The 23,660-nt window shown below is 30.3% G+C and overlaps 4 protein-coding genes across 5 annotated transcripts; 3 read left to right on the top strand and 1 right to left on the bottom strand.

Moving 5' to 3' along the window:
- Window positions 1-295: 295 nt before the first annotated feature.
- On the top strand, window positions 296-1,076 carry LOC137829774 (phytosulfokines 3-like). Its single transcript, XM_068636677.1, has 2 exons — window positions 296-599; window positions 692-1,076. Exons 1-2 carry the CDS (start codon window positions 465-467, stop codon window positions 815-817), a joined length of 261 nt encoding a protein of 86 aa, XP_068492778.1. The 5' UTR covers window positions 296-464; the 3' UTR covers window positions 818-1,076.
- Window positions 1,077-5,821: 4,745 nt separating this feature from the next.
- Window positions 5,822-8,784, top strand: LOC137829507 (uncharacterized). 2 transcript variants are annotated; one of them, XM_068636314.1, is made up of 8 exons: window positions 5,822-6,056; window positions 6,421-6,494; window positions 7,094-7,236; window positions 7,350-7,396; window positions 7,492-7,600; window positions 7,745-7,806; window positions 8,118-8,232; window positions 8,499-8,784. In XM_068636314.1, exons 1-8 carry the CDS (start codon window positions 5,895-5,897, stop codon window positions 8,648-8,650), a joined length of 864 nt encoding a protein of 287 aa, XP_068492415.1. In that variant the 5' UTR covers window positions 5,822-5,894; the 3' UTR covers window positions 8,651-8,784. The 2 variants fall into 2 exon arrangements, with proteins under 2 accessions (XP_068492415.1, XP_068492417.1); XM_068636316.1 differs by lacking the exon at window positions 5,822-6,056 and adding an exon at window positions 6,189-6,267.
- A 1,645-nt stretch (window positions 8,785-10,429) lies between these two features.
- On the top strand, window positions 10,430-11,251 carry LOC137828613 (uncharacterized). Its single transcript, XM_068635259.1, has 3 exons — window positions 10,430-10,665; window positions 10,763-10,809; window positions 10,931-11,251. The coding sequence occupies exons 1-3, from the start codon at window positions 10,446-10,448 to the stop codon at window positions 11,060-11,062; spliced, it is 399 nt and encodes a 132-aa protein (XP_068491360.1). The 5' UTR covers window positions 10,430-10,445; the 3' UTR covers window positions 11,063-11,251.
- Window positions 11,252-14,756: 3,505 nt separating this feature from the next.
- On the bottom strand, window positions 14,757-16,132 carry LOC137828612 (protein SOB FIVE-LIKE 6-like). Its single transcript, XM_068635258.1, has 4 exons — window positions 15,449-16,132; window positions 15,251-15,334; window positions 15,104-15,171; window positions 14,757-15,001 (listed from the first exon to the last, which is right to left on the bottom strand). Exons 1-4 carry the CDS (start codon window positions 16,109-16,111, stop codon window positions 14,968-14,970), a joined length of 849 nt encoding a protein of 282 aa, XP_068491359.1. The 5' UTR covers window positions 16,112-16,132; the 3' UTR covers window positions 14,757-14,967.
- Between the last annotated feature and the right edge of the window lie 7,528 nt (window positions 16,133-23,660).

The following is a 23,660-nucleotide window of genomic DNA, read 5'->3' as shown; positions in this document are numbered from 1 at the left end:
TAGGAAAGCACAAAATCTTAAAATCTTAGTTTATGATTACATACCATGAGCACTCTCAGACACTTGAAATATCATGAACACATCTTCCACGCTAATCTTGAATGAATGGTTGTAGCATAAGTATCATTCATGTTTCAAAAGTCAAAAAAGATTCTTTCCACAGAAAGAACATTCTAAAAATATTGTAATTAATCCAAAAAATAGTAGGAGTAGTCCCCACCACAATAAGGTAGTGATTTTGTAGCTTCCTACGCATTAAATTTTAGTAAGAATTTTTTATACATCTTTCATATTCTCTTTGTAAAAAGTTCTGCAAAGTTATATGTATCCAAAGAGTAAAGTTCCACCAGTGCCCCTACACCAACCATCTATATAAATTGATCATAGAGTCATATTCTTGGTGCGTGAACAACATATATACACACAGTAATTCTCAGTTGGAAATTTTTCTTAGAAAGCAGAGAATGAAAATGTCTTCAAAGTTCACTAGTGCCACCCTTTGCCTTGCAGTCTTATTCCTCTTCTTAACCTTCACATATGCTGCTGGAAGACTTGGCCCTTCTTCTTCCTCTCTCACTTCAACCAAAACTCAACATGGGGTGAGTTTGTTTTCTTAATTCATATACACCATATGTTTTTCTCTTCTGTATTATTCAATTGGTAATAATCTTCTTCTGGTATGTGCTTTAAGGCTTTGGAAGAGGAGAAGTTGGACGTGGAGGAAAGTTGTGATGGTATTTCAGAAGAAGATTGCTTGATGAGAAGAACACTTGTGGCTCACACGGATTATATCTACACACAGAAGCACAAACCATGAGATTCATAGCAGCTTCTCATATCAGATTCAAGCTATAAATTATAATTGTAATTATGCATAAGCAATACTTTTCATATATATTCATAAATATAACCCACTTCTGAAATTCTAAGAGTTACTTATTTTCATTTACTGCTTTTGCTGATAGGAGTTTCTTATAATCTGTATTGAAAGATGTATTCCTTTTTGTTTCATATATTGTAACCAATGCATATGTAGATATCGATTTTGATAGATATAAATTTGGATATTACCCTTATTTTTATTTGTCCATAATTGTTTTGAGACTTTGTTTAGACTAGAGAAAGTATGCTTCTTTTTTATGGGAAAAACGCACGCGAAAACAACACACACAATCATGAATCAATTGCAGAAAAATAAAGGACACAAGATCTTTAATGTGGTTCGGTCACCAACTGCAACCTACATCCACACAGACAATTATTAGGTTTTCATTATATTCTGTTACACCCAATTACAATTACAATGATCTCTTTAAATAGAGATAATAAAGAGACACAATGATTAAGTACACTCACTAAAACATGATGTCTATTTAGTCTAATCCAATTGGTCCTGACTTCATACCTTGTGGTGGTGGTGGGTGGACACTGGCATGTTCACAATTTGATTGGTGATATCAAAGAGAATGGAACCTTGAATGATGAAGCCAAGCATCAGCTGTAAAGTCTTGAACTTGTTTGGGAAATAACCAACACAATGGACCCAAAGTGAATAATAACATGTGCATGAAGAGAAAAACTTCAAATTATAGATCCTTCATTATTATAGCTTTGGCGTTTCTTAGTTTATTTATAATCAATGTTTATATCACTGTTAAAAGATAATGAAACTTGTTTGGGACAAAAGATAATGTTTTCGCTAAAGGACTACTTAGTGATTAATATTCTAACAAGATTTATGAAGTTCCTGGTGCAGGATGGAAACAAAAATTAAATACTTCAAACTAATTTATCTTAAACATAAATTCGTGACTTTTATCCAAAAACTTTCTAAGGCATGCTCATCTTTGGAATTTTTATTAATTATCAAGATTGGTAAGTTGTATTAACACAACTTCATGAAGAAATTTTAAAATAAGAAGATTTTAGTATATTTAATTTGAAGTTGTGTTAAGGTAGTATAATTTTATTATAATTAAATTTTAATTAAATTCGTATCAAAATGAGATAACTTACTCATTTTAATAATTTTTAAAAATTTTATCTATGTCCATAAGTAAAGAAATAATTTATACAAAAGTCTCAATATGTGTAGAAATAAGATTTTTAGAAATTTTTTTGTTTAACCAAAGTTAATTATTTTACCGTGAAAATCTATTAGAAAAAGTTTTTTTTTTCTTTCTAATCTCATTTCTAAGAAAAAGAAGTTTCCACAACTTTTCCTTCATAAGAAAATCTCCAAATTCAAACCCCATATTTTCTACCATTCCCTTCATAACTAATAGATTGGAAAAAAGGTATACAAGTCAACGATGTTTATAATTAGTCTTCGTGATCATACTAGTTATGCTTTATAGCCTTTAGGTAATCAAGTGCTATCCTCTGTCAAGATATTCCTAGTGTTCGGGTATTCATGCATTTACACAAATCCAACACAACCGTTCATTAAGATCAAATCATATATATTTTATCGGTTAAATAGGCTTTTTATATTAGTTTCATGAATATTTTTTAATTTCATCTCATTATTTTAAATAATTTTGAATTTGGTTCCATTTTTTTCTATTTTGCTTTCTCTTACAAATTTTTTTTTTTCTGTTTTTACTTTTCTACTATCATGATTCTCTTTATCTCACTGATATTTTGTATATCCCATTTTCTTGTTCAATCTATATCCATCTCTAAACTTGTAACTTCAATTCAATGTCATTTAATTTTCTCACATAACTTTTGCATTAGGGATACAAACAACAAGCAAAAAATTGGTAATGTAAACAGTGATTTATGCACAAATATTTTTCTCGGTAAAGTTGATGGTTCTGTTAACACTACCATAGTTAAACATAATGTGGATGACTCTATTGAACAATATATAAAACAAGTTTAGTTCTCAAGGGATACACATAGTTGGAAAACTTTGATACTTTATCGCTTGTTGTTAAGATAACCATAGTTCAGTTCCTCCTTGCTCTTGCAGTCCACCATAAGTGGCATCTCAAGCAACTGAATGTTAACAACGCTTTCTTGCATAATGATCTTATTGAGGAGGTATAAATATAACCTCCTCCTGGTTTATCTCTATCAAAACCTAGAGAAGTTTGTAAACTTCAACGACCTATTTACAATCTTAAGCAAGCTAGTTGTTAATGGTATACATGTCTTTCTTCTTTCTTCTATTCAAAATGGAGATCATTATTATGCTCCATATCACTCTATGTTTCTTAAGTTTTTGGCATCTTATATGACTACTTTCCTTATTAACATTGATGATATTGTCCTCGTTGGTGATGATCTTGTTGAAATTCAATGTCTTACTTCATGTTTTCATGCTACTTTCAAAATAAAATATCTTAGAAATCTAAGATTCTACATTGGTATTGAAGTTGCCCACATTGAAGATAGCAGTGATCTATGTCAACACAAATATACTCCTGATTTATTATTTGATAATGGCATGTTGGCCTCTTGTCCTATTTCTTCTACTCCACTTGATTACAACACTTGTCTTCATTTTACTTCAAGCGAACTTCTTCAAGACACATCGACATATCGTTGGTTGATTGACCGACTTCTTCGCTTAACTCACACACGTCTAAACATTACATATATTCAACATTTGAGTCAATTTATGTCATCTCCTATTCAAGATCTTTATCAAGTTGTCTTTTGTATTTTATGTTATTTGAAAAGTACACTTGGTGTAGGCACATTTCTTTATGCAAATTCTACTCTTCGGCCTAAGGCTTTCAACTATATTTGGATTGGGTTTGGTGTGTTGATAATTGTCGATCTATCACTGACTTTTTTTTTTTATCTATTTTGAATCTTCATTAATTTCATATCACTACAGTATCCAAGAGTTCCTTAAAAGTTGAGTATTGTGCTCTTGCTTCCACTACTTGTAAGATTCAATGATTCACATTCTTACTTGCAGACTTTCATGTGTCATATCTTAGTTTGCATTGTCATATTGTGATAATCATTTAACATTACAAATTATTTCTAACCAATTTTTTTATAAAATGACTAAGTATATTGAAATTGATTTTCACATGTGAGAGGTAAAGTTAAAATGATGGTTTGATTAAACTTTTGCAAATATCATCTTCTCTTCTCTTTAGATTTCAGATATATTCATAGAAATTTTCTCAGAAACTTTATTTCAAGATAGTTGTTTTAAGTTAGGAATGTTTAATATTCATTTTCGAGACACTTAACTATATTTTGATTGTTTTGCTTTAAGTTGGACATTTTTTTTTTATTTTTACTTTTCGATTATCAATTTTATATATATATATATATATATATATATATATATATATATATATATATTCTTCTTACCTTACATTGATATTGATAATTGTGGATTTCTCTTCTTCCACCCGGTTGCCTTCTTTGTTAGCTTATACAAGTTACAACCACGCCCATTGATCTGTTTGAGAAGGATCTATCATTTGATGCTTTCCTTGAGGGTGCAAAATGGAGACAAATGATTTTTTTTAATCAAACAATAATACACTTTCTGATTCGATTAACCATAACTGTAATCAATCAAATCATGTTTCAAACAACAACTAGCAGTGGACTTTGCGGCTGCCTGCCCACACAACACATCATTAATGAAAACCAAGAGGCAACATGTTTATCTCATCTGTGATTCTGTCCGTTCATTTTTGGTGGGTTTGGTTCTAAAAACAGAGATATTATGTGTACAGTATGGAACTTTTTGGTTCATTGTTTAACATATTTACCATGGAGTTTATCATTATGGGACAGTTAGTGCATTGTTGACCAATGTAAATAAGTTGGTCTACAACCATGATTTTGGCATGCTACTAATGGTGGCGTGTCTTTGAGCTGACTCGGAGCCACTATGATCAAATTCAAGGATTTGTTTATTTTGAGTGGGTTATAATTGGCTTAGAAATGTAGATCCACACCACCTAACCTAACTATACAATGTTCTCTCTGGATTTATTTTTCCATGTTTGACTTGGACACCTAGGATTACTAGTGCTTATTATTCTCATAATTTTGATGTTTACCTTAAAAGAGAAGTCAAAGTCTAGAAAAATCAATATAGACAGTAAGTGAGCATTACCAAAACAGTAATGTTTTACTCTTTGTTTAGTTTGAAGATGATTATCACTTCTTATGGAGTTACAGGAAGAAACTCCAGAAGGTAGTGAAGTTTCTTCTTGCAACTCTAATTTTTCTTCCTGTATTCCCACAATGTTATGCAAATATTAAATTGTTTTTATTATTTTTTAAAAATCCTAAAATGCTCTTGAACTGTATTTATTTTTTTACAATCTGAATTATGAAATCCAGAAAATTTTTGGATTGATACTTCCGGTAAAATTTTGGATCCACCAATCCGTAATTCAAAATATGCATTTCACATTCAAAAAAAACATTCCAGATCCACCAATTTGTAACAGAAATATGCATTTCGAATCTACCAATCCGTAACGGAATTAGGCTTCCAGATTCAACAATCTGGAAATCAATAATTTATGCAAAAATTTGCTTCCAGAACACCCCTCATCCAAAAAAAAAAAAAACTATTCAGTTCTGGATTGATGAATCCGTAACACACTCCCAGATTTCGATTTCCGCTAACCATGGTGTCCTTTTTCAAATAAAAGGTTAAGATCAGTTTTGGGATTTAGAAAATTGTGGGGGTGCAGGAAGAAAAATGTAGGGGTGTAGGAAGAAGAAGCCGAAAGTAATTGTCCACGGACTAGAATTTTAGATGGCCCTAACCTATATGGGCCATGGTGGGTTTTTCCCGCCACAAACATTTCTTTCTCACCCTGCAAACGCAGCACAACCGTTTCTGGTGAAGACAAGAAGAATCTCAAAATTGAAATTGAACTGGGTGCCGAAGACAAATGTTGCAAACCCTAGGAGGCGTAACCCCTCGCTTCGTGAATCGGTCATGGCTCCGAAACCCGACGGTGCGTGCAATGACATTCTCTTCCTCCTCCGATTATGGAGACCAGTCACGAGGTGGCCTTCCCCGCTTCTACTCCGAAATTCTTCCTCCTTCCAAGGCATTCATTCTCTTCCTCTTTCTCCGTTCTTCGTTTATGACTCTTTCATATTACTACAATCATGTTTACTCAGCAAATCCTTATCAATTCCACTATTTGTAGTTTCAATTTGGAATGAGTTTCAGTTGGCAACCACTCGTTTGTCATTATCCTTGTTGGGTGTAATTTATAAATTACTTAGCTTCATGGAGCTAGGGTTTGATGAAAGTTCGTAAGTCGTGTTTTGTAAATGTCATTTAACGGCTTTCTGACATTCTTTTTTCCAACTTTCCCCTTCTAAACTGTCATTCTGGTTTGCATGCCTTATTTAGTTTGGTTAAAGATGGGTTTATTATTTTATTTATTTTTACCCGGGACAATGCAGGGTAGTGTTATACGCGTGCAAGGTGATGAATTCTGGCATATGACAAAAGTATTGAGGTTGAGCACCAACGATAGGTAATTCTGATTGATGATTGCTCGTTATTCAGATAGGACAGTTTGATTTGTGACAACTTGTCTTCTCCTTGAAGTTTGATATGAATTTCGCTTTCTTTCATGAGTTAAAATCAATTTATCACTGTAATCAGCTTTCGGAGAATTTAAATGAGAGAAATCATGCAAAAATTAAGTGCGTAAGTTTATTTTGCTTATGAGAGAAACTCAATTCATTTTATCTTTTTATTTTTTTACTTAAAAGTTTATAATAAAAAAAGATAGTAGTTATAAATTTCTTGATGTCAATTACGAAGGAGAATAAAGGCATTAGTAAATCACAAGTAGATGAAAGTCGAACATCTTGTTTCGACAAATCTTGTGTGGTAGAGTCTATTACTAATTTGTTTGTACTGAAATGGGAGGGGAGTTGCTTTGATAGATTATTTCCAATGATTTATGGCTAGTATTTTGTTTATCTAGGGTTGTTTATTTAGACACGATTTTCTTTGTTACTAATTCAAAGGAAGCAAAGGAAGAGAGTTCTTTCTCATTTTTTTAGCACTACACTTACACTCTGATCTTAAGAAGATTTTGTTGATAATCCTATCATGCTGTTCAAGGGTACAGCTCTTCAATGGGAAAGGAGGTCTTGTAGAAGGATGCATACAGGACATTGATCGCAGTGGACTTGATTTTGTTGCATCGAGTGATTTGATATCAATACCTCCACAAAATACACAATTGCACGTATTTGCTGGTTTTGGCAAGTTCTTGTAGTCTTATACCAAACTACAATTACTTAATAATTGTTGCATGTTTTGTACACTTTAGTTTTTACAACCAAATTTTCCCTCATTGAGAACGATGCCTGTCTAGGTACTCTAAAGGGTGGCCGTGCTGATTGGCTTGTAGAGAAGTGCACAGTATGTTTCAATAATATATTGAGATTTTATCTGGTTAGACTTACAGCTTCAATGTGTGACGGTTGTTTTCTTTTTTTCATGTTTAAATGCGATAGGAACTTGGAGCCGATAGTGTAACTCCTCTGTTGACTGAACGTTCTCCATCGATCTCAGAAAATCGGGTGGACAGATTGAAACGTGTCATTTTAGCAGCATCGAAACAATGTAACTGTATTTTTACTTTCATTTGAGATTATACAATTATTATACTCCCATCAGAATCTTTGATTCATTCAGACTGAAGTGAATTTTAAACTTGGGTCTAAAATGACACCCTATTTTGCTTTTTGTTTGATAACTCTTTTGCAGGTCAACGACTGCATGAAATGGTTCTGAAAGATCCTTTAGAGATTGATGACCTTTTGAACCTTGTGAGCTCTCCATTTCGTACTACCTAGCCAGAAATTTATGCATGAATTTCAATTCCTTGAGAATAATTTTAACCAGTACATTGTAATAAGCTCCATAGGATTAATCAGTGATATGTTTGTAATTCTAGATGTCTACACTCTTCTATCTACTTGCTGTCGTTTTTCTTTCCTGTAAATTCCTGAGTTTAACAACGAATTTGATCCTTGTGTTGTTTGTTGGCAATTTAATTGATATACATGATACATAATAGAATTAATGAACTTATTATGCTGATGTCATTAATTAATTTGGTCTATTTTCTGTCCCTTAGATAGCACAATCAAAACTAGCTCTTGTTGCGACAGCGAAGGCAACTCCTGTTCTTAGTGCATTGACATCATTGGAAAAGGAAACCAGTGGCTTAATAATTATTGGACCAGAAGGCGGTTAGTATATGTTTATTGCAGTTCAATTTCATCTTTTTGTTTCACCAAATGTCTGGACATGATGAAAGTTCAACTGATAAGATAATAAGTTGAGGTTGGCTGTGAGCCTGAGGTGAATTCTCCCTCTCATCATCAGGGTAAAATAACACTGTGTTAACCTTGTGTGCTTGCCTATTTATTGCTATGTTTATTTGGAGGGAATAAATATACCTATTTTCTGCTTAAATCGAACTAACGTTAGTTTATGTTGCCATGTGGTTCTCCAGATTTCACCGAGAATGAAGCGAGTTTGATGATGGAAGCAGGTGCTACAGCTGTTAGTCTTGGACCTCATCGTCTTCGGGTTGAAACTGCCACGATATCACTTTTGGCAACTGTCATGTTATGGTCTGACTCGCTGGAAACTTCGGTCAGTTGATTCCTCAGTGTAGGTAGGTCAGGCATGCTTATGTTTTAGAAACAGAATATATATTTTGTTTTACTTGTCTTTTAGATTAATTTAGTGTAATGGATATAAAGCAGTAAAGATTTTGTTGATCTTTTCCTTCTCTAATTGAGAGAATTCACTGTGGGTATCAATTCATAAATCCAACCCGTGGCAAGGGAGAAGACACGTCAGGTAATGCTGCACAAAAGTTTATTAGCGACCTGACCTGGGGTATAGCTAGATAACTTATCTTCCCACTTTCAGAAATGTCATGTTTTTAATTAAATTTAGAGATTTTTTATTCTATTCCCACTTGATTTCTCAAGATTATTTTCCCCCTTTGATCATGAAGTTTGTATTTTTTTTTATATTATTTAAATGTCGTATTTTGTATTAAGGATCCATACCACACCCCATATTTATGCATCTTAGGATAAACAATTTATATCTACTAGGTAATGCGGTGTAATTATTGTCTTTGCATCTTTCGAAGTTCATTGTTCAAATATCACTTGTGATGTGTGTGGACAACAAATAGTGTAACAAAGGAAAGTCATTTTAATTTCTTAATTTTCTTTGTGTAGATTATCCTTATTTTTGTCAGAACTTAGCATATCTTATAGCCGACAAAGACTACTCTCCAAGATTCATCTAAGAGGTTGATTTCTCTTAGAAACAAAACATGTCTCTTATTATTAATGACTCACTTAAGGTTTTAAAGATAGATATGAAAGAGAAAATTTGTAATTCTATTATTCATTTAAACGGTATAAAGGATAAATTAAAAAAAAAGCTATTAAAATAGTGTAAAAGATAATATAAGAATGAAATTGTGAACATTTTCGATTCTCCGTAGTTGTATTCAGTATTTTTTTTTTTTAACTTTACAGTAAATAATCTCACTATGTTGATTAGTTTAAATACTTAGATTCTTGCGAGTTGATAAGTACATAAATAATATTGACCGTATATTAAATATTAATATATTATGCAGTTTTGAAACTTTAAATGAGTGGAATATAATTTTATTTAAATGGAGTTTGTGTGCAATAAAAGTGAAAATTAAAGATAAAATGAAGTATTATAAATAATTTAGGACATATCAAAATAGAAGAAAATAATTTTTATTAAAAGATAATATTCAGTCCTATAAGATCAGGCCGATCTTTATAAGACAAAAATAAAGTGATATTTAATTGCTCTTTCAGCCAAAATAAAGTTTTTATAAAAATATTTTAATATTATAATATTAAATAAAACAGGACTTCGTGCCTTTATTTCCACCCCTAGAAAGTAATTTTTGCCAATGTATTTAAACTTTTATCAAAATCACTTCACCTTATATTCGCTTTTAACCAAAAATAAGTTTAAAACGTATGGACACCATCTAAAATTAAATTTACTAACACTGGTCAAACACAGTAACAATACCTCGGCATGGTCCTAAATTAACCAATCTATGTTAATGGGGGAATAAATCAATCTTGTAATGTTGAATTTCCACAAAATTATTTGATATAAAAACAGTGTGTAAATTATCTTAAAAATGGTGACATTAACACTAATTTACTCTTAATTCAGAGCTTTTAAATATGTGCTCGACTTACCTAAAAAAGTAGATACAAATTTTTCACAGTATGACCACATGGATTTTGTTTTTTTCATGGGTTAGTTCCTACAAAAGCTAGTCCACACGTCCTGCTCTGCCTCATCTCCTTATCCATTTGGATAACTCTTGATTCTTGGTTGCTTAACAAGACGCATACAAGACAAATAAAAATATCCAATGAGTTCAATTGGGCAAACCATATTGATGGCACTAACTATTACACTAAACAAGTATGCTTCATCTAATTTGCAAGCAGTTCATAGAACACGAGGGAAAGCACCACACACATCCACACCAAACCTAAGCACCAAAATTGAATTGGGAAGAAGAGGCGTTGTCTTAAGCACTCTAATTGCCACCACCCAAATACCTGACTCTAGGACTCAGCTTCTTCAAAGTACACATTTCTCTCCATTCTCCTTCTTTACTCTTGAGCTTTAACAAGTTGTATTGGTTTTGTTAACATCAAAATGTTGTGTTGAAATTATCTCCAGAGTATCAGAAGAAATCAGAGGAAAACAAGGAGAAAAATGACAAAGAGGTAAACAAATCACTAGCTGAGAATGTTCTTATATTTTGCCAAATGAAGATTATTTTGTCTAGTGAACCCCACTCAACGTTTGTTTTATGGTGTGTCTAATTTTGTATCACATTGAGTACAGAGGCTGGATAGTTATTACAAACGCAATTACAAGGATTACTTTGAATTGATGGAAGGGACATTGAAGAGAAGGGATGGGGAGCTATCGGATGCAGAAAAGGATATCCTTGAGTGGCTTCAAAAGAACAAGTGAAAGGTTTTCTTGTTGTACTTTTCTATGGTTCTCAGATAACATTGAATTTGCTTTTGTAGACTGTAGCTCTACCTATGGAATTGTACACTAGAGATCCACTTAGGAACCCTGTACATTGTGATTCACTGTGTCCTTCAAATCCTCTGAGTACAACCTTTTCAGGTGATTCAATTAATGACTTTAATTTTACATTGGATGGCATCACATTCTTCACTGTCTTCCACAATTCCAGCCTTGTGGGGTATTTGGATATGGTGGCAATTGTATGTAGCATAATAAGATAAGCATTTCACTGCATTGCCATGACTTGTTCAAAGGACATGAAATATTTTTGGCAGACTAATAAGGCCTCAAAGTCTTCCCTCAAAAATAAATCTGTGACTAATCCAAGGAATGATTTGGTGGTATGGTCAAACATTACTTTTAGATTCACCAATCACCACATGCATTTCATGCTCACAATTCCTAATTAAACCCACATTTAATTATCTTTTTTTAAATCTCAGCTCCAAACCTAATGCCATCTAAAAGATAAATAACACTAATTTTTAGATGTTTTTGAAAATTTCTATTAAAAATATGGTTATAAAATAAAAATAATAAATTATTAAATTTTCAAATAATAAATATGGTTTTATCATCATTTTAGTTGAATTTAATTGGAATTTGAATTCAATGTACTTAACTCAGGCATCTAACTTTTACGAGATTGGATCAATTCGCATTGGATTGGATTTGCACATAGAAAATTCAAGTCAATTTATTTGGATTTGACTGAATCTCAGAATCTCAAAATTATTTGAACAAAGAAATACCCCTATTTTGTATATCTTATTCATAACTTTGTATCAATATATAAGAGTTCATCCTTCCCACAGTGAACAAAAGTTACATTATAAAAAGCTAATTAAATTTTAAATAATTCATAAATTTGAATATTTTATTTTTAATTAAGTTTCAATGAAAAATATTGATTATATTAAGTGTTCAAAATATTTTTTATTTTTAGATAAGTATTTGAGCGTTTGATTTTTGTCATTAATATAATATCATAACTTTTTTTTTTCATGCTTCCAACTCATTTATCAACTATGTTTCTTCTTTCTCCAATCACTTCCAATTCTTCCATTAATGAGTCATCGATGTGCTGTGAAAGATTAAAGAGAAAAAATGTGTAAGTTGATCAAATAATATGATACTTAAATAGAAGTAAAAAAATATTTAAAATATTTAATAAAATGGATTTTTTTAATTTAAAATACATAAATTTATAAAATTATTAAAACTTAATTAAGTCTTATAAAATTTTATTTTACTATGTAAAATTCTAATTTTTTTTAAATTTAATTCCGTTTAAATGTAATGTTCTGAAAATATGACAGTTGACATAGAATTTTTTTATATTTTTCAGTTCTAGACACAGTTTTTTTAATTCTAATTCTTTTAATATGTTATCATGTTTTAATGAAACTTTTCCATAAGATCTGAATTTTAAAACTCTTATTATGAACTTTACTTATAAGAATGAATTTCCTTTATGAAGTTACATTTGAAGTAAAATCTGCAGCCGTCTTCACCTGTAGAAAGGGGTACCTTCCTCCAATGTTTTTGTTTGTACTAACACTGTGAAGGATCAAATTTCAAATTTTTTATCACTTGCTTTGCTAATCCTGTCCTCAAAAGCTGTATATGAGAGTCCTTGTCCCACATGTGAAGCCCAGATTCAACACTGCAAATTTAGTACTACTTACCAAAATAACACTCTACACTTCAAAAGAAAATAAAATTCCATTGGGATTTGAAGTGTAGGTTTTGACTAAAAGGTAAAGGAAGAATGATTTTGCCTGCTACACTTTTTCAATGTGATAGTGAACAGTAATTACAGTATACACTTTGCTTTCAACCATGACATGAATTATGCAGTGATGTATGTTCACAGTGTGTATAATTCAAGTCCTGGGAGAAATTAACATAGGTAGGACATTATCATATATCTGTGATATAGCTTATTTTTATGAGATACATTACTGAATTTTATTCGTTTATTATAATAAAAAAATGACTACATATTTATGAGAAATCAGATATAGTTTCAGACTATACAATAAATGTTCATGTTCTTGGCACAGAGCTATCAATCTTCAAGAGTGCAGAAATTGTCCAGAGAAATGGAAACATCCAAACTAAATTGGGCATTGTCACATAAATAAGAGATGAGACAAAAAACAAAAAACTTGTTGGAAGAAACAAAGCACCCTCCTTACCCTCTTACAATGACAGAGGGGTTTGGTTGTGGTTGGAAGAACACAGATGTTTCCTTCCCACCACCACCCTTTTCATTCTTATCCATTTCGATGGAATGCCGCAAGCCACGGAATATCTTCATTTTTTAATTACTTTCTCTCTCTACAATTTCGTTTCTTCTGCATCTTTAACTTTTCATTATCCACACTACCATTGTATAACTTCAAAAGATTGTTCTTTGTTATTTAAAAATTATCATTTAAAACTAGATAGGTTAATTAGTCATATCAGTAGTGCGTGTAGTTGGTTGTATGAGCCAAATTAGTCTTTATATAAGTGAAGTTAAGAAATGTATGGAAGAAAAGAAAATGAAACAAGAATAGAAAAATGTTATATATTGATACATAGATAGAATAACTGAACTATTATGTACTGGAAAACATGTGGATTGAGATTATAATTTTGTGATCCTAGATTCTGAATGGATATCTTTTTCTTTAGCTTTTTTCAACCTTTCTGGACTCATGCAAGATTTTTGGTCCTTTATTTTAATAGGAACTAACTAGGAATAAAAAAATGAAAGGGAGAATTGTGGATGACATCAAAGTCCTACGACAGTTTCGAAGCAGACAGAGTTGGAGGGAGAAAGAGCACAGAAACCAACATGAAATATGATATTTTAAAAGATGATTGTTCCGAGAGAAAATAAAAGTTGAGAAACTACACAAAATGGGTCATGTTACTTTGGGTCAGGAAGATCACAGGCAGATCTCCAGAGAGCTTGAATGAGCCAAATATTCCAACATCAACTTTCACATTTCTTCCTTTTCTTTCTACAACCTCCTCATTGCCCATCCCTCCTCCCAACACTCTTAAACCCCTTGTCCCTTTTTTCCTTAACCTTTAATCATGGCTATTACAACTACTAATATAAACATTCTACTTAATCAAATCTAAATCACAACCAATCCTACCTAACTCTCAAAAGGGTCACGTTACCTAAATCTGAATTATTCGTGAGACCACTGTTTGTATATAAAGTCGGCAGCAATTATAAAGTCTTTAGATTATATCATAATGAAATTTTATTAGTTTTTAGTTTTAGTCAGTTTATATTTTAATACTTATCAGTTGCATATATTACCCCGAAATTTTTCTTTTTAGTTTGTTTGTAGAACAAATGATACTATTGAGTTCAAATTATCTTAGTCTTTTCCTCACTTTTTATGATTAGAAATTTTCTTTTTAGTTTATTTGTAGAACAGATGATACTATTGAGTTCAAATTAACATTTTGTATTTGAAGTTATAGATTATTGCTCGCGTGAATCGAAAAGGACGAAAAATAAGGATGGGTTATATTTCATTTTTAATTGAATATTAAATCCTTCACTGTTGTTAGTGCTAGTGAGGCTTCATGGAAACAAAAGAGGAGCATCCTTAGACACATACGAAAAGCCTGCCTTGTAAATGTAATCATCATTCATTGACAAGAAAATAAGATATCAAAAACAAAAAAGTGAACAAAAAAATCTAACTTGTCTTTTCATGTTGTTTCCCACTACATTAACGACTACAAAAGAAAAATAAATAAGAGAAAGGTACAGGGTCCCTTTCAACACCACGATTCTCCATCCATTGCAGAGACAGCCATTAGCAGATTCACCTTATTCCCATTCTTTTCCCTCCGTACCATCTGTCAAACAAAGAATGCATATGAAAAAATCTCAATCACAACCAAAATGTAGAAATCTAGAAATCTGTTTTCTTCTTTCTGTACACACAAGAAGAAACTTACTTGTTGTCTTCAAGTTCATTTTTTGATTGTAAGAAACCGAAGTGTTCTTCTTGGAATGAGGATCTTCCCTGAAAGAATATAAATATTGTAGCCATGTCTTTCAAAGAGGTGTAAAATAGTGAAATCAAAAGAATAGAAGTCAAGTACCTCAAAATAAGTTGCAGAAGAGCCTTGTGAATAATCAACCACACTCCCTACAGATGTTTGCTGGTTGCCCCTTGTGACATTTTCCTGCAAAATTTTCAAGAACCATGAGTAACAAACGCGTTCAAGCGGTTCATCATTTTTGGTAAAATAGTAAACAATGCAAGCTCAAACTCCTGGCTTTCAACACATCAAACTTACAGTGGAAAAGTCAAAAACAGGAGAGCTAGCAGTGTCATGAAGAAAAGTCGGATGTTGATCCTCAAGGTGTTGATTTTCCTTAACTTTCTGCTTCTTTTTAGCACTCTTGGCCAGCTTCACAGCCTTGGAAGGTGAATAGAAGCAACCATTGACATGTTCATTGAAGTAAGAGTCGTAGTGTGGAAAATGAGGAGGTCCAGACGAAGCATCAGAAAGCATGGACAAATCCTCCTCCCCAGAGTCCTCATCTTTGAATCTTTTGTCCTTGTGTTGATGTGAAGAAGCATTCTGGTTAAGGAAAGAGTGGTCCAGGTAGAGAGTCCAGCCAGACTCACACCCACTGCTGCGTATTTCTGAACCAAATGTGTTCATCTTCCTGTCTTTACTTTTCTTTTTTCCTAGTATATAGGAAAATATAGGAGTCTCCAATTTACGATGAGAGAGTGATAGTGGTAAAAGGAAGAAAAGAATGGAACAAAATATGAAACTCTTGCACACCCTATTAACGGAATGGCAATGTGGTTTTGGTTTTGGGGAGCAATGTCCTCTCTCACACACACACACCAAGTTGTATTGAAGTAACAAGAGTGGATTTGGATAGGAGGTTGAAAAGAGCATAGAGAATGAGAGTGAAATAAATCCTACACTACTTTTTGTCCTCATTCTCCTCTCATTAGCCTTTCTATGCCAATGAGTAAGTGCCAGTTGGGTGAGCCACACCCCTTTCACATGCTAGACAGCGAAGCACTGTGTACCCTCTTAACAAACAAAACATGGACACCTACTACTATACTATGCACCTCTTTCTCTCTTCACTTATCATCACTGTTATTATCCCAATTTAGAGGAACAATCTAACTATATATACTGGTTTAGTAAAGGGTTTTGTTTAATCATAGGACTAAAAGGGATTCCCAAAAAATGGTTTTTATCAGTATTCATGATGATTGGTAGGAAGGAAGAATGCTAAAAAGAAGTACGTTAACATTCTGAACATAGACACTGCACACACACTATAGTATTTAGTATACATTAGTACCTCTCTTTTTCTCCTCTTTCACAATACATATGTCTGTCAAATCAGTCTATTAGCAAACAAAAGAGTTATAACATTAACTTTTTTACATTTTAACTATTATATCCACCTTGTATTTTTATTGTTTCTCCTTTTTCAATCACATGCTCCATTACATTTAATGTTTTTAAGATTTCTATGAAAATAATTATTTATAACACTAAATAAAAATATGAATTATTTACTCTTCTGTCTCATTTAATTATCAATTCTTTTATAAAATTCAAAATTACATTAGTTACTTTTTTATCAATTACATCTTTGCATATTTTTTAATATTTAAATAATCTATATATTATTGTGATGAAGAGGGAAAATAAAATAAAAGTATTATATTTATTAATAGTATTTTAATTAATAGCACTGCAAAAGTTATAAAGCTTGATGCATAAGTGCATCAGTGGAGAGACTGTGAAAATGTTTTGGGGCATAGCGCAGTTGACTAGGATTTATGCATCCACATGCAATCACATAGGCATGTGGGCACGTGTGCATTGAGTTCGTCTTCAAAAGGACAAGCTTCACCTCATAACTATTTCAAAATTCATTATAATATTCTTTGTATATTTTTAATAAATCATGAAGTTCTTCGATTTAACTTCTTTATAGTCTTTTCAAATTGCTTCAAACCTTTAATATATAATGTATCTTTTTTTTATTTAAAACATTTAAATCCGTTTGTATATATTCCAAATTCCAGTATTATTGCTTACTATTCAAACACATGTCTGCACGTGTACAAGCACTTCAATCTAAATTCAAACCAGTATTTTTTTTTACAGAAGTGTGTCGGGAGACACGTTTTATTATTGATAAATCATAAAATATAAATAAAATCTCAACAACATAACACAGTTTTTAAATAAATTCAAATATATACATATATATAAATATTAGAACTGGTAAAAATATTTTTTCAATTTAAATATCGGCTCGATCCAGTTTATTTATAATACCAACAAAACTAGCACGTAAATAACGGTTAATTACGATTTTTTTTAATGCAAAAATGAATTTCCCATCTTTATTCCTTTGTTAAATATCAAAGTCCACTTGTTCTGAAAAAATTATATATATAGTTGGAGATCCCACATCGACTAGAGATTAGAGCCTTTTATGGTATATAAGTGGGTGCAAATCTCAACTCTATGAACCGGTTTTATGAAGTTGAGTTAGACTTAAAGTCCATTTCGTAATATGGTATCAGAGCCAGGTTTCCACTTATATACAATGAAAGGATCGGCTCATAGGGTTGAGGTTTGCACCCACTCTAATTTCATAGGGTTTTTATATAATTTTTCATTTTTATTTTTAATTTTTATATCTACTCTTAATTAAAAAAAATTAAAAAGTTGCTTATTTTTTCTTATTTTTTTCTTAAATTATCCCAAATTTCTATCCGTTTGTTCCTTTCTACCAAAAAAATAATTGTTTGAAAGCAACAGATGAATATAATTGAGAATGTGAATAACGATTCTTAATCTTACCTATTAAAAAGGTGTTATGCACGTGATGATGGTCAAATAATACAAGTACAATGTACTACATGATTCGGAGACAACTTAACAATACCCAGAGAAAATATACAAAAGTAGCTTAATCTGTATTATTTAATTATTGATAGGATATAAATTAATATTATTTAATTTCCAACTTTTAGTTTAAGTCGTACAGAATATAGTTGTCTTCATAGAATTCAATTAGCTGAATATTAAAATTAAGATATAAGTTTATAAAAAAAATCTTTTGCAGTATACTCATGTTCTTAAATTTAAGATTTAAAATCTTTTGAATCTTAAAAGTAAAAATATTTTATTAAAATAATTACATTATTTCTTTAAATTGTAAAAAAGTTAAAATTAGAAACATTACAAGTCTTATAAAACTCATAGCAAAACTTTAGAATGATACGTTATAATAAAACTCACTTAAAGTAAAATAAAATTTTATGAGACCATCTTATAAGATCATTAAATTATAAATGATCTTGTAATGATTATACTTCATAATTATCATAATGTCATTTCAATAAGTTTAATATCATTAATAAATAACATAATATTAATATATTACTAGAAAATAGAAACTAATTTTAGAAATAAAAATAATTAGTTGTTATACTAACTAAATTAGATAATATTTTAGAAAAAAAAAATTAAATTAATTTTTATTATTGTTAAATGGTTTCTAAATTAATATCTAATTAGTAACCAAGATTTTAATACTAATTAGTTTCTAAATTTGATAGAAAAACCTTGCTAAATAATATAAATTAATTTAAAAAAAATAAAAAATTAGTCTAACAACTAATTATTTTTTGTTACTAAAAATTAGTTTTTATTTCATGATTTTCTTGTAGTGTAAGAAATAATAAAATAAATTTTAATATATTTGGTTTTAAATAATAATATTTCTTTTAACTTTTAGAAAGTAAAATGCGAGCACTGTTTTGTTTCTATTGATAGATAGAAATTTATGTGATTTAAAACAAAAAAATCACCAAAATAATTTTAAGTTTCATAAAGTAATTTATTGATAACGAATATATTGTGGACTCGGCTCCTATCAGATTTAATTACTATGAATATGTTTTCAGGCTTGAATTTCATAGATAAAATAAATCATAAATAAAAACTAAATTATTTAGAATAATTAACCGAATAATCTGTAATAGTAATATGATTAGCGTGAATTAGGATAAGATCAAATGGAATGTTCATGTCCATGATTTGCTTAGTTTTTAAGTTTGATTATTTAATTTTGTTATGTACAAAAGAATTGACTGAATAATAGAGACAGTCCCAGCAGCCATAAAAGTTGAGCCACCCGTCACTAATATTAAAATTTGATACAACAACCAAATGGTCAATGTTTGGTTCAAAATAACACTAATCAATCAAACTGAAATTGTCTGTTCCAACATGGAAACTATAATTAACGAAGCTTCCTAGTATTTATGAGGTTTTTTATTTTTATTTTTTATTTTTCTAGTGAGAGGAGATGGTGATGAATACTCATTATTGAAACACTAGGAAACAACTGGAGGAACCTAACGCCAAGAAAAGGAGGCCTAAATAATGCAAATACATAGCACAAGAATTAATACATGCAATATGCAAAGGCTTTATGGCTTTTGTGGAAAGTAATAAAAACCCTAAACACTAAAAAATATTATTAAATAAAAAAATAATAATTAGTATTATTAAAGGGCATCATAATTGTTTTGAGTTGAAACCCAGCTAATATCTGGCATGGGTTTGGGCCCATTAATATGTTGACCTAGTCTCCTTCGAAAGTGTCAACTTCCATGAGCTGGTAAATGGTAATAGCGAAAGGTACATTGTGTTTTTCCTATACTTTAGTGGTCACTTTGGTGTCCTTCTATAATTTTCTCAAATATTATTCACTGTTTCCCACTGTGGAGTAAATCATAAATCCAAAGCAGGAACATGCCCTTAAATTGACATTAAAAAAATGTGGGCTGTCTAGAATGTGTTTGTGGCTACTGGATACCTACCTACCCTGGGGCCTAGTGACAGCTGCTCAATGCTACATTTCATGTTTTAAAAATTAATACCATCCATTTCGGACATATATTATTTAAAATAGTAAATAATAAATTAAAGAGTTGCTTCATATAAATATTTTACTTTTTATTTTCCAGATCTGCGATGGATCGGGTTAATTAGGCGCTAAAATCTTTACTTCCCAACTACGTTATAATATAATACAAATGTTTGTTTTGTGAATGAGAGAAAAAAAAAACACGAAAATAATAATAATAAAAAAATCTATAATTTTAATGAAAAAACAGTTGAAATAAAATGAATGATTAAAAAAAAAATGAGACGGAAGACAATGTTGTTCAAATTTCTAGAAAATTTGGATGTTCTAAAAAAAATTATTATCTGTTTTTTCTCTTTGTTTTGTGATGAATTTTTTACGGGATTTACCTATTTAGGTATTCAGTTTCTATGTTTAGTTTGATCTAGATTTGTAGATTTTTTTATATATATATATATGAATTTTGGTCTAATTTTATTTATTTATTTATGTTTTTTTATTGTTTAATAGTTTTTTTAAGTAATGATAGATTATGGTTGAACTTTGTGTTAGGAATTCTTTCTTAATTAATAAGAGACTGTGACTAATGAATTTTGATCATTGATCAATAGAATATATTTAATTATGAACATTTCAAAGTCTTGGAATTAATTTCTCTTGAAAATTATGAAGTTCAATCTAAAAAGTTGAAGATATATTTTGAAAATGTAACGAGTATTAATTATCTATAATCTCTTTATGTTGAAGACTTTCTCTCATTCTATATATAAAGGGAGGGAAGCTGTGAGGAAGAAAAAAAACAAACAAGTGAAAAGAGCAACATAAAGAGTAAATGAGAGAATATATAACCACCATAGTGTGAGATTAAAATTCCTAGAGAAAGGCTATATAGAGTTATTGTATTTCATCCTAGTTTGGTGAGATTAAGTGTTACCCTTAGAGTTTGAGAAACAAATATTGTAATCTCACTTTCATAGTGAATACATTTTCTGAACTAGGTCTCGTGAGTTTTTATTTATCAAGTTGAGAAGGTTTTCCCACGTTAAAAATTCTCAGTGTCATTATTCTATTTTTCTATAATTTATTTTGTTTGCTTATTGTTTCCGCAAGTACCCATTTTTTATATACTAAAGAGGGATAATTAGTTCTCATGTTTTCAACAGTGGTATTAGAACTTGGTTCTGATACAAGATGGAAGAAGTATTTTATAATGGAGACATGTTCAAGTTGACAACAGACAACTATTCCTATCGGAAACCCATGATGGAGGATCACTTATACTGTAAGGATATGCATGAATCCATTTCTTGCAAAGACAAGCTAGAAGGTAAAAATGACAAACATTGAGAACTTTTGAATCGAAAAATTGTTGCAATGATTCGAAAGTATATTGATAGAAGTTTGTTTGAGCATATATGTCCACATACACAAATGCTTATGAGTTGTGGTCAAAGCTTGAATCTATGATTCAAAAGAAAACTCCAAGAAATAAAACATCTCTGGTTAGAAGACTGGCGAAACTTAACTACACGAATGGTCAAAGTATGATGAAACACTTAAATTCATTTAAGGGTCTTGTCAATCAATTGGCAAAGATAGATATGAAGATTGATGATGAGTAGCAGACACTTTTGGTACTCAGTTCATTGCCTGAAAGTTAGGATATACTAATAGTCAAGTTTCACCAGTCTTTTAACAAGAGATGCTTTATTTCTTGGAGTTTTCTTTTGAATCACAGATTCACGCTTTGACCACACAACTCATAAGCATTTGTATATGTGGACACATGCTCAAACAAACTTCTATCAATATACTTTCGAATCATTACAACAACTTTTCGATTCAAAAGTTTTCAATCTTTGTCATCCTTACCTTCTGGCTTGTCTTTGCAGAAAATGGGTTTGTGCATTTTCTTACAAAGTGAGATGAACAAATATTATAATCAAACTTTCAGAGTAGAAACATTTTTTATAGTAGGTCCTGTGAATTTTACTTCTCAAGTTTAAAAGTTTTTTTTACGTCATTATTCTATTTTGCTTTAATTTTTTTTGTCTGTTTATTACTTTCACAAGTGTCTATTTTGTATCTACACCAAAGAGAAAAAAATATGTTTTTATTTTCCTAACACCTGGGTATCAACCTAACTAAAATGTCAAGTTGTCTAACGTAAAGTTTTATAAAAACAAAATTATGTAAAGATGATTTTTCAATGATACTTTCAAACTAATGTATACACATTATTGTACCTAAAATTAATAAAAATAATTGTTAGATTAAAACTAAATAAATTTTAATTACTCAGAACTTAAATTTTATTATAGTTGTTTTTAAGTGAATGTACATGAGAATTCTTTTTCTTGTTATTTTTCATTCAATATATGATTTATTGGGCTCTAAATATGAACACGGAGATTTAAATTGTGATTCACTGCATTGTGAAATAGCAACTTCTCTTTTCTCTTGAGCCAAGACTTATAAGTATGTATTCGTCTCAAGTGCCGATTTTTTTTTTAAACTTTAATTGATTTCAATTCAACAATATAGATTGGTTCTGTGAGCAAATTTAGAATCAAACAATATAAAAAGAATAGTACTTTTAAAAGTGTTTTTTTTTAGAAAATCACTTTCTATATTGTATATACAACTAATCAATGCTGACCAGTTTATGAAACTAATAAAGAAAGGGAATTTTTTATATATATATATTTATTTCCACAGTAACTTTTTTATATTTCAATTTTAGTTTTAATTAAAATAAAATGATTTTAAATTAGTGTGAATTTTTTTTTTGTGTCTATAAATAACTTTCTCCCTAAGCTAAAGTAACAATGTGTGGTAGTTTTGAATTTAGCTTGAGAGTGATTCGGAGGAAGAACTTCCGAAAACTAAAGTAACAGTAACTGGGGTGTTTATTAATTATTACATTACGCCAATGTTTACATGTCAATTCTTTGTACGGCTACGTAACTCTATCACATACGCTCTTCCGTACAACGGACTAAATCTCGTACGACGTAACATGTTGCACTGATCATGGTCATGGTTTGGGACCACCTTCCTATGTTGTTTTTAAGTATCTTATTAAACGTTTAAAATCATAATTGTCTCTTTCAAAATTATTATTATTATTTTAGAACAAATACATCTTACAATTTTAGAAAATTAATCTATTAGTATTCGATATTTTTTTTTATAATTCAATAATGATGGATATAATCAAATAAGCTAATAATTAAATTATTATATTATTGAGTAAAAATTATAATAGTATACTAAATAACACTCGCATCCGTTCAAGTTTTGAAAAATACACCTTTTATTTTATCTATATTTTTAATACACAAATCATAAATTTTCAATAGATGTGTATTTTTTATTTAATAAATGATATATTTATCTATTATGTTTTTAATACACAAATCATAATTTTTCAATAGATGTGTATTTTTTATTTAATAAATTATATATTTATCTATTATGTTTTTAATGACGTGAAACTTACTATCTTATTTTATTTATAATTTTTTTCTCTGTAAAAATTCTTTTAAAGCTTTATGTTTTATTATATTTTTA

This window comes from Phaseolus vulgaris, chromosome 7 (assembly GCF_000499845.2).
Source record: "Phaseolus vulgaris cultivar G19833 chromosome 7, P. vulgaris v2.0, whole genome shotgun sequence".
In the NCBI taxonomy this organism is placed as follows: domain Eukaryota; kingdom Viridiplantae; phylum Streptophyta; class Magnoliopsida; order Fabales; family Fabaceae; genus Phaseolus; species Phaseolus vulgaris.
Note: the sequence above shows the minus strand (reverse complement) of the source record. Positions and strands in the feature narration are given on the sequence as shown.

What these genes read in the sequence shown, in the direction of transcription:
- LOC137828613 (XM_068635259.1), top strand. Translation starts at nt 10,446, where the DNA reads ATGAGTTCAATTGGGCAAACCATATTGATGGCACTAACTATTACACTA. An exon ending in TAGGACTCAGCTTCTTCAAA is followed by an intron (nt 10,666 to 10,762) that starts GTACACATTTCT and finishes AATTATCTCCAG; the next exon opens with AGTATCAGAAGAAATCAGAG. An exon ending in AGGAGAAAAATGACAAAGAG is followed by an intron (nt 10,810 to 10,930) that starts GTAAACAAATCA and finishes CATTGAGTACAG; the next exon opens with AGGCTGGATAGTTATTACAA.
- LOC137829507 (XM_068636314.1), top strand. Translation starts at nt 5,895, where the DNA reads ATGTTGCAAACCCTAGGAGGCGTAACCCCTCGCTTCGTGAATCGGTCA. An exon ending in AAATTCTTCCTCCTTCCAAG is followed by an intron (nt 6,057 to 6,420) that starts GCATTCATTCTC and finishes GGGACAATGCAG; the next exon opens with GGTAGTGTTATACGCGTGCA. An exon ending in AATTATTGGACCAGAAGGCG is followed by an intron (nt 8,233 to 8,498) that starts GTTAGTATATGT and finishes GTGGTTCTCCAG; the next exon opens with ATTTCACCGAGAATGAAGCG.
- LOC137828612 (XM_068635258.1), bottom strand. Translation starts at nt 16,111, where the DNA reads ATGAGGACAAAAAGTAGTGTAGGATTTATTTCACTCTCATTCTCTATG. An exon ending in CTGTTTTTGACTTTTCCACT is followed by an intron (nt 15,335 to 15,448) that starts GTAAGTTTGATG and finishes AAAATTTTGCAG; the next exon opens with GAAAATGTCACAAGGGGCAA. An exon ending in CTTCTGCAACTTATTTTGAG is followed by an intron (nt 15,172 to 15,250) that starts GTACTTGACTTC and finishes ATATTCTTTCAG; the next exon opens with GGAAGATCCTCATTCCAAGA.
- LOC137829774 (XM_068636677.1), top strand. Translation starts at nt 465, where the DNA reads ATGAAAATGTCTTCAAAGTTCACTAGTGCCACCCTTTGCCTTGCAGTC. An exon ending in CAACCAAAACTCAACATGGG is followed by an intron (nt 600 to 691) that starts GTGAGTTTGTTT and finishes ATGTGCTTTAAG; the next exon opens with GCTTTGGAAGAGGAGAAGTT.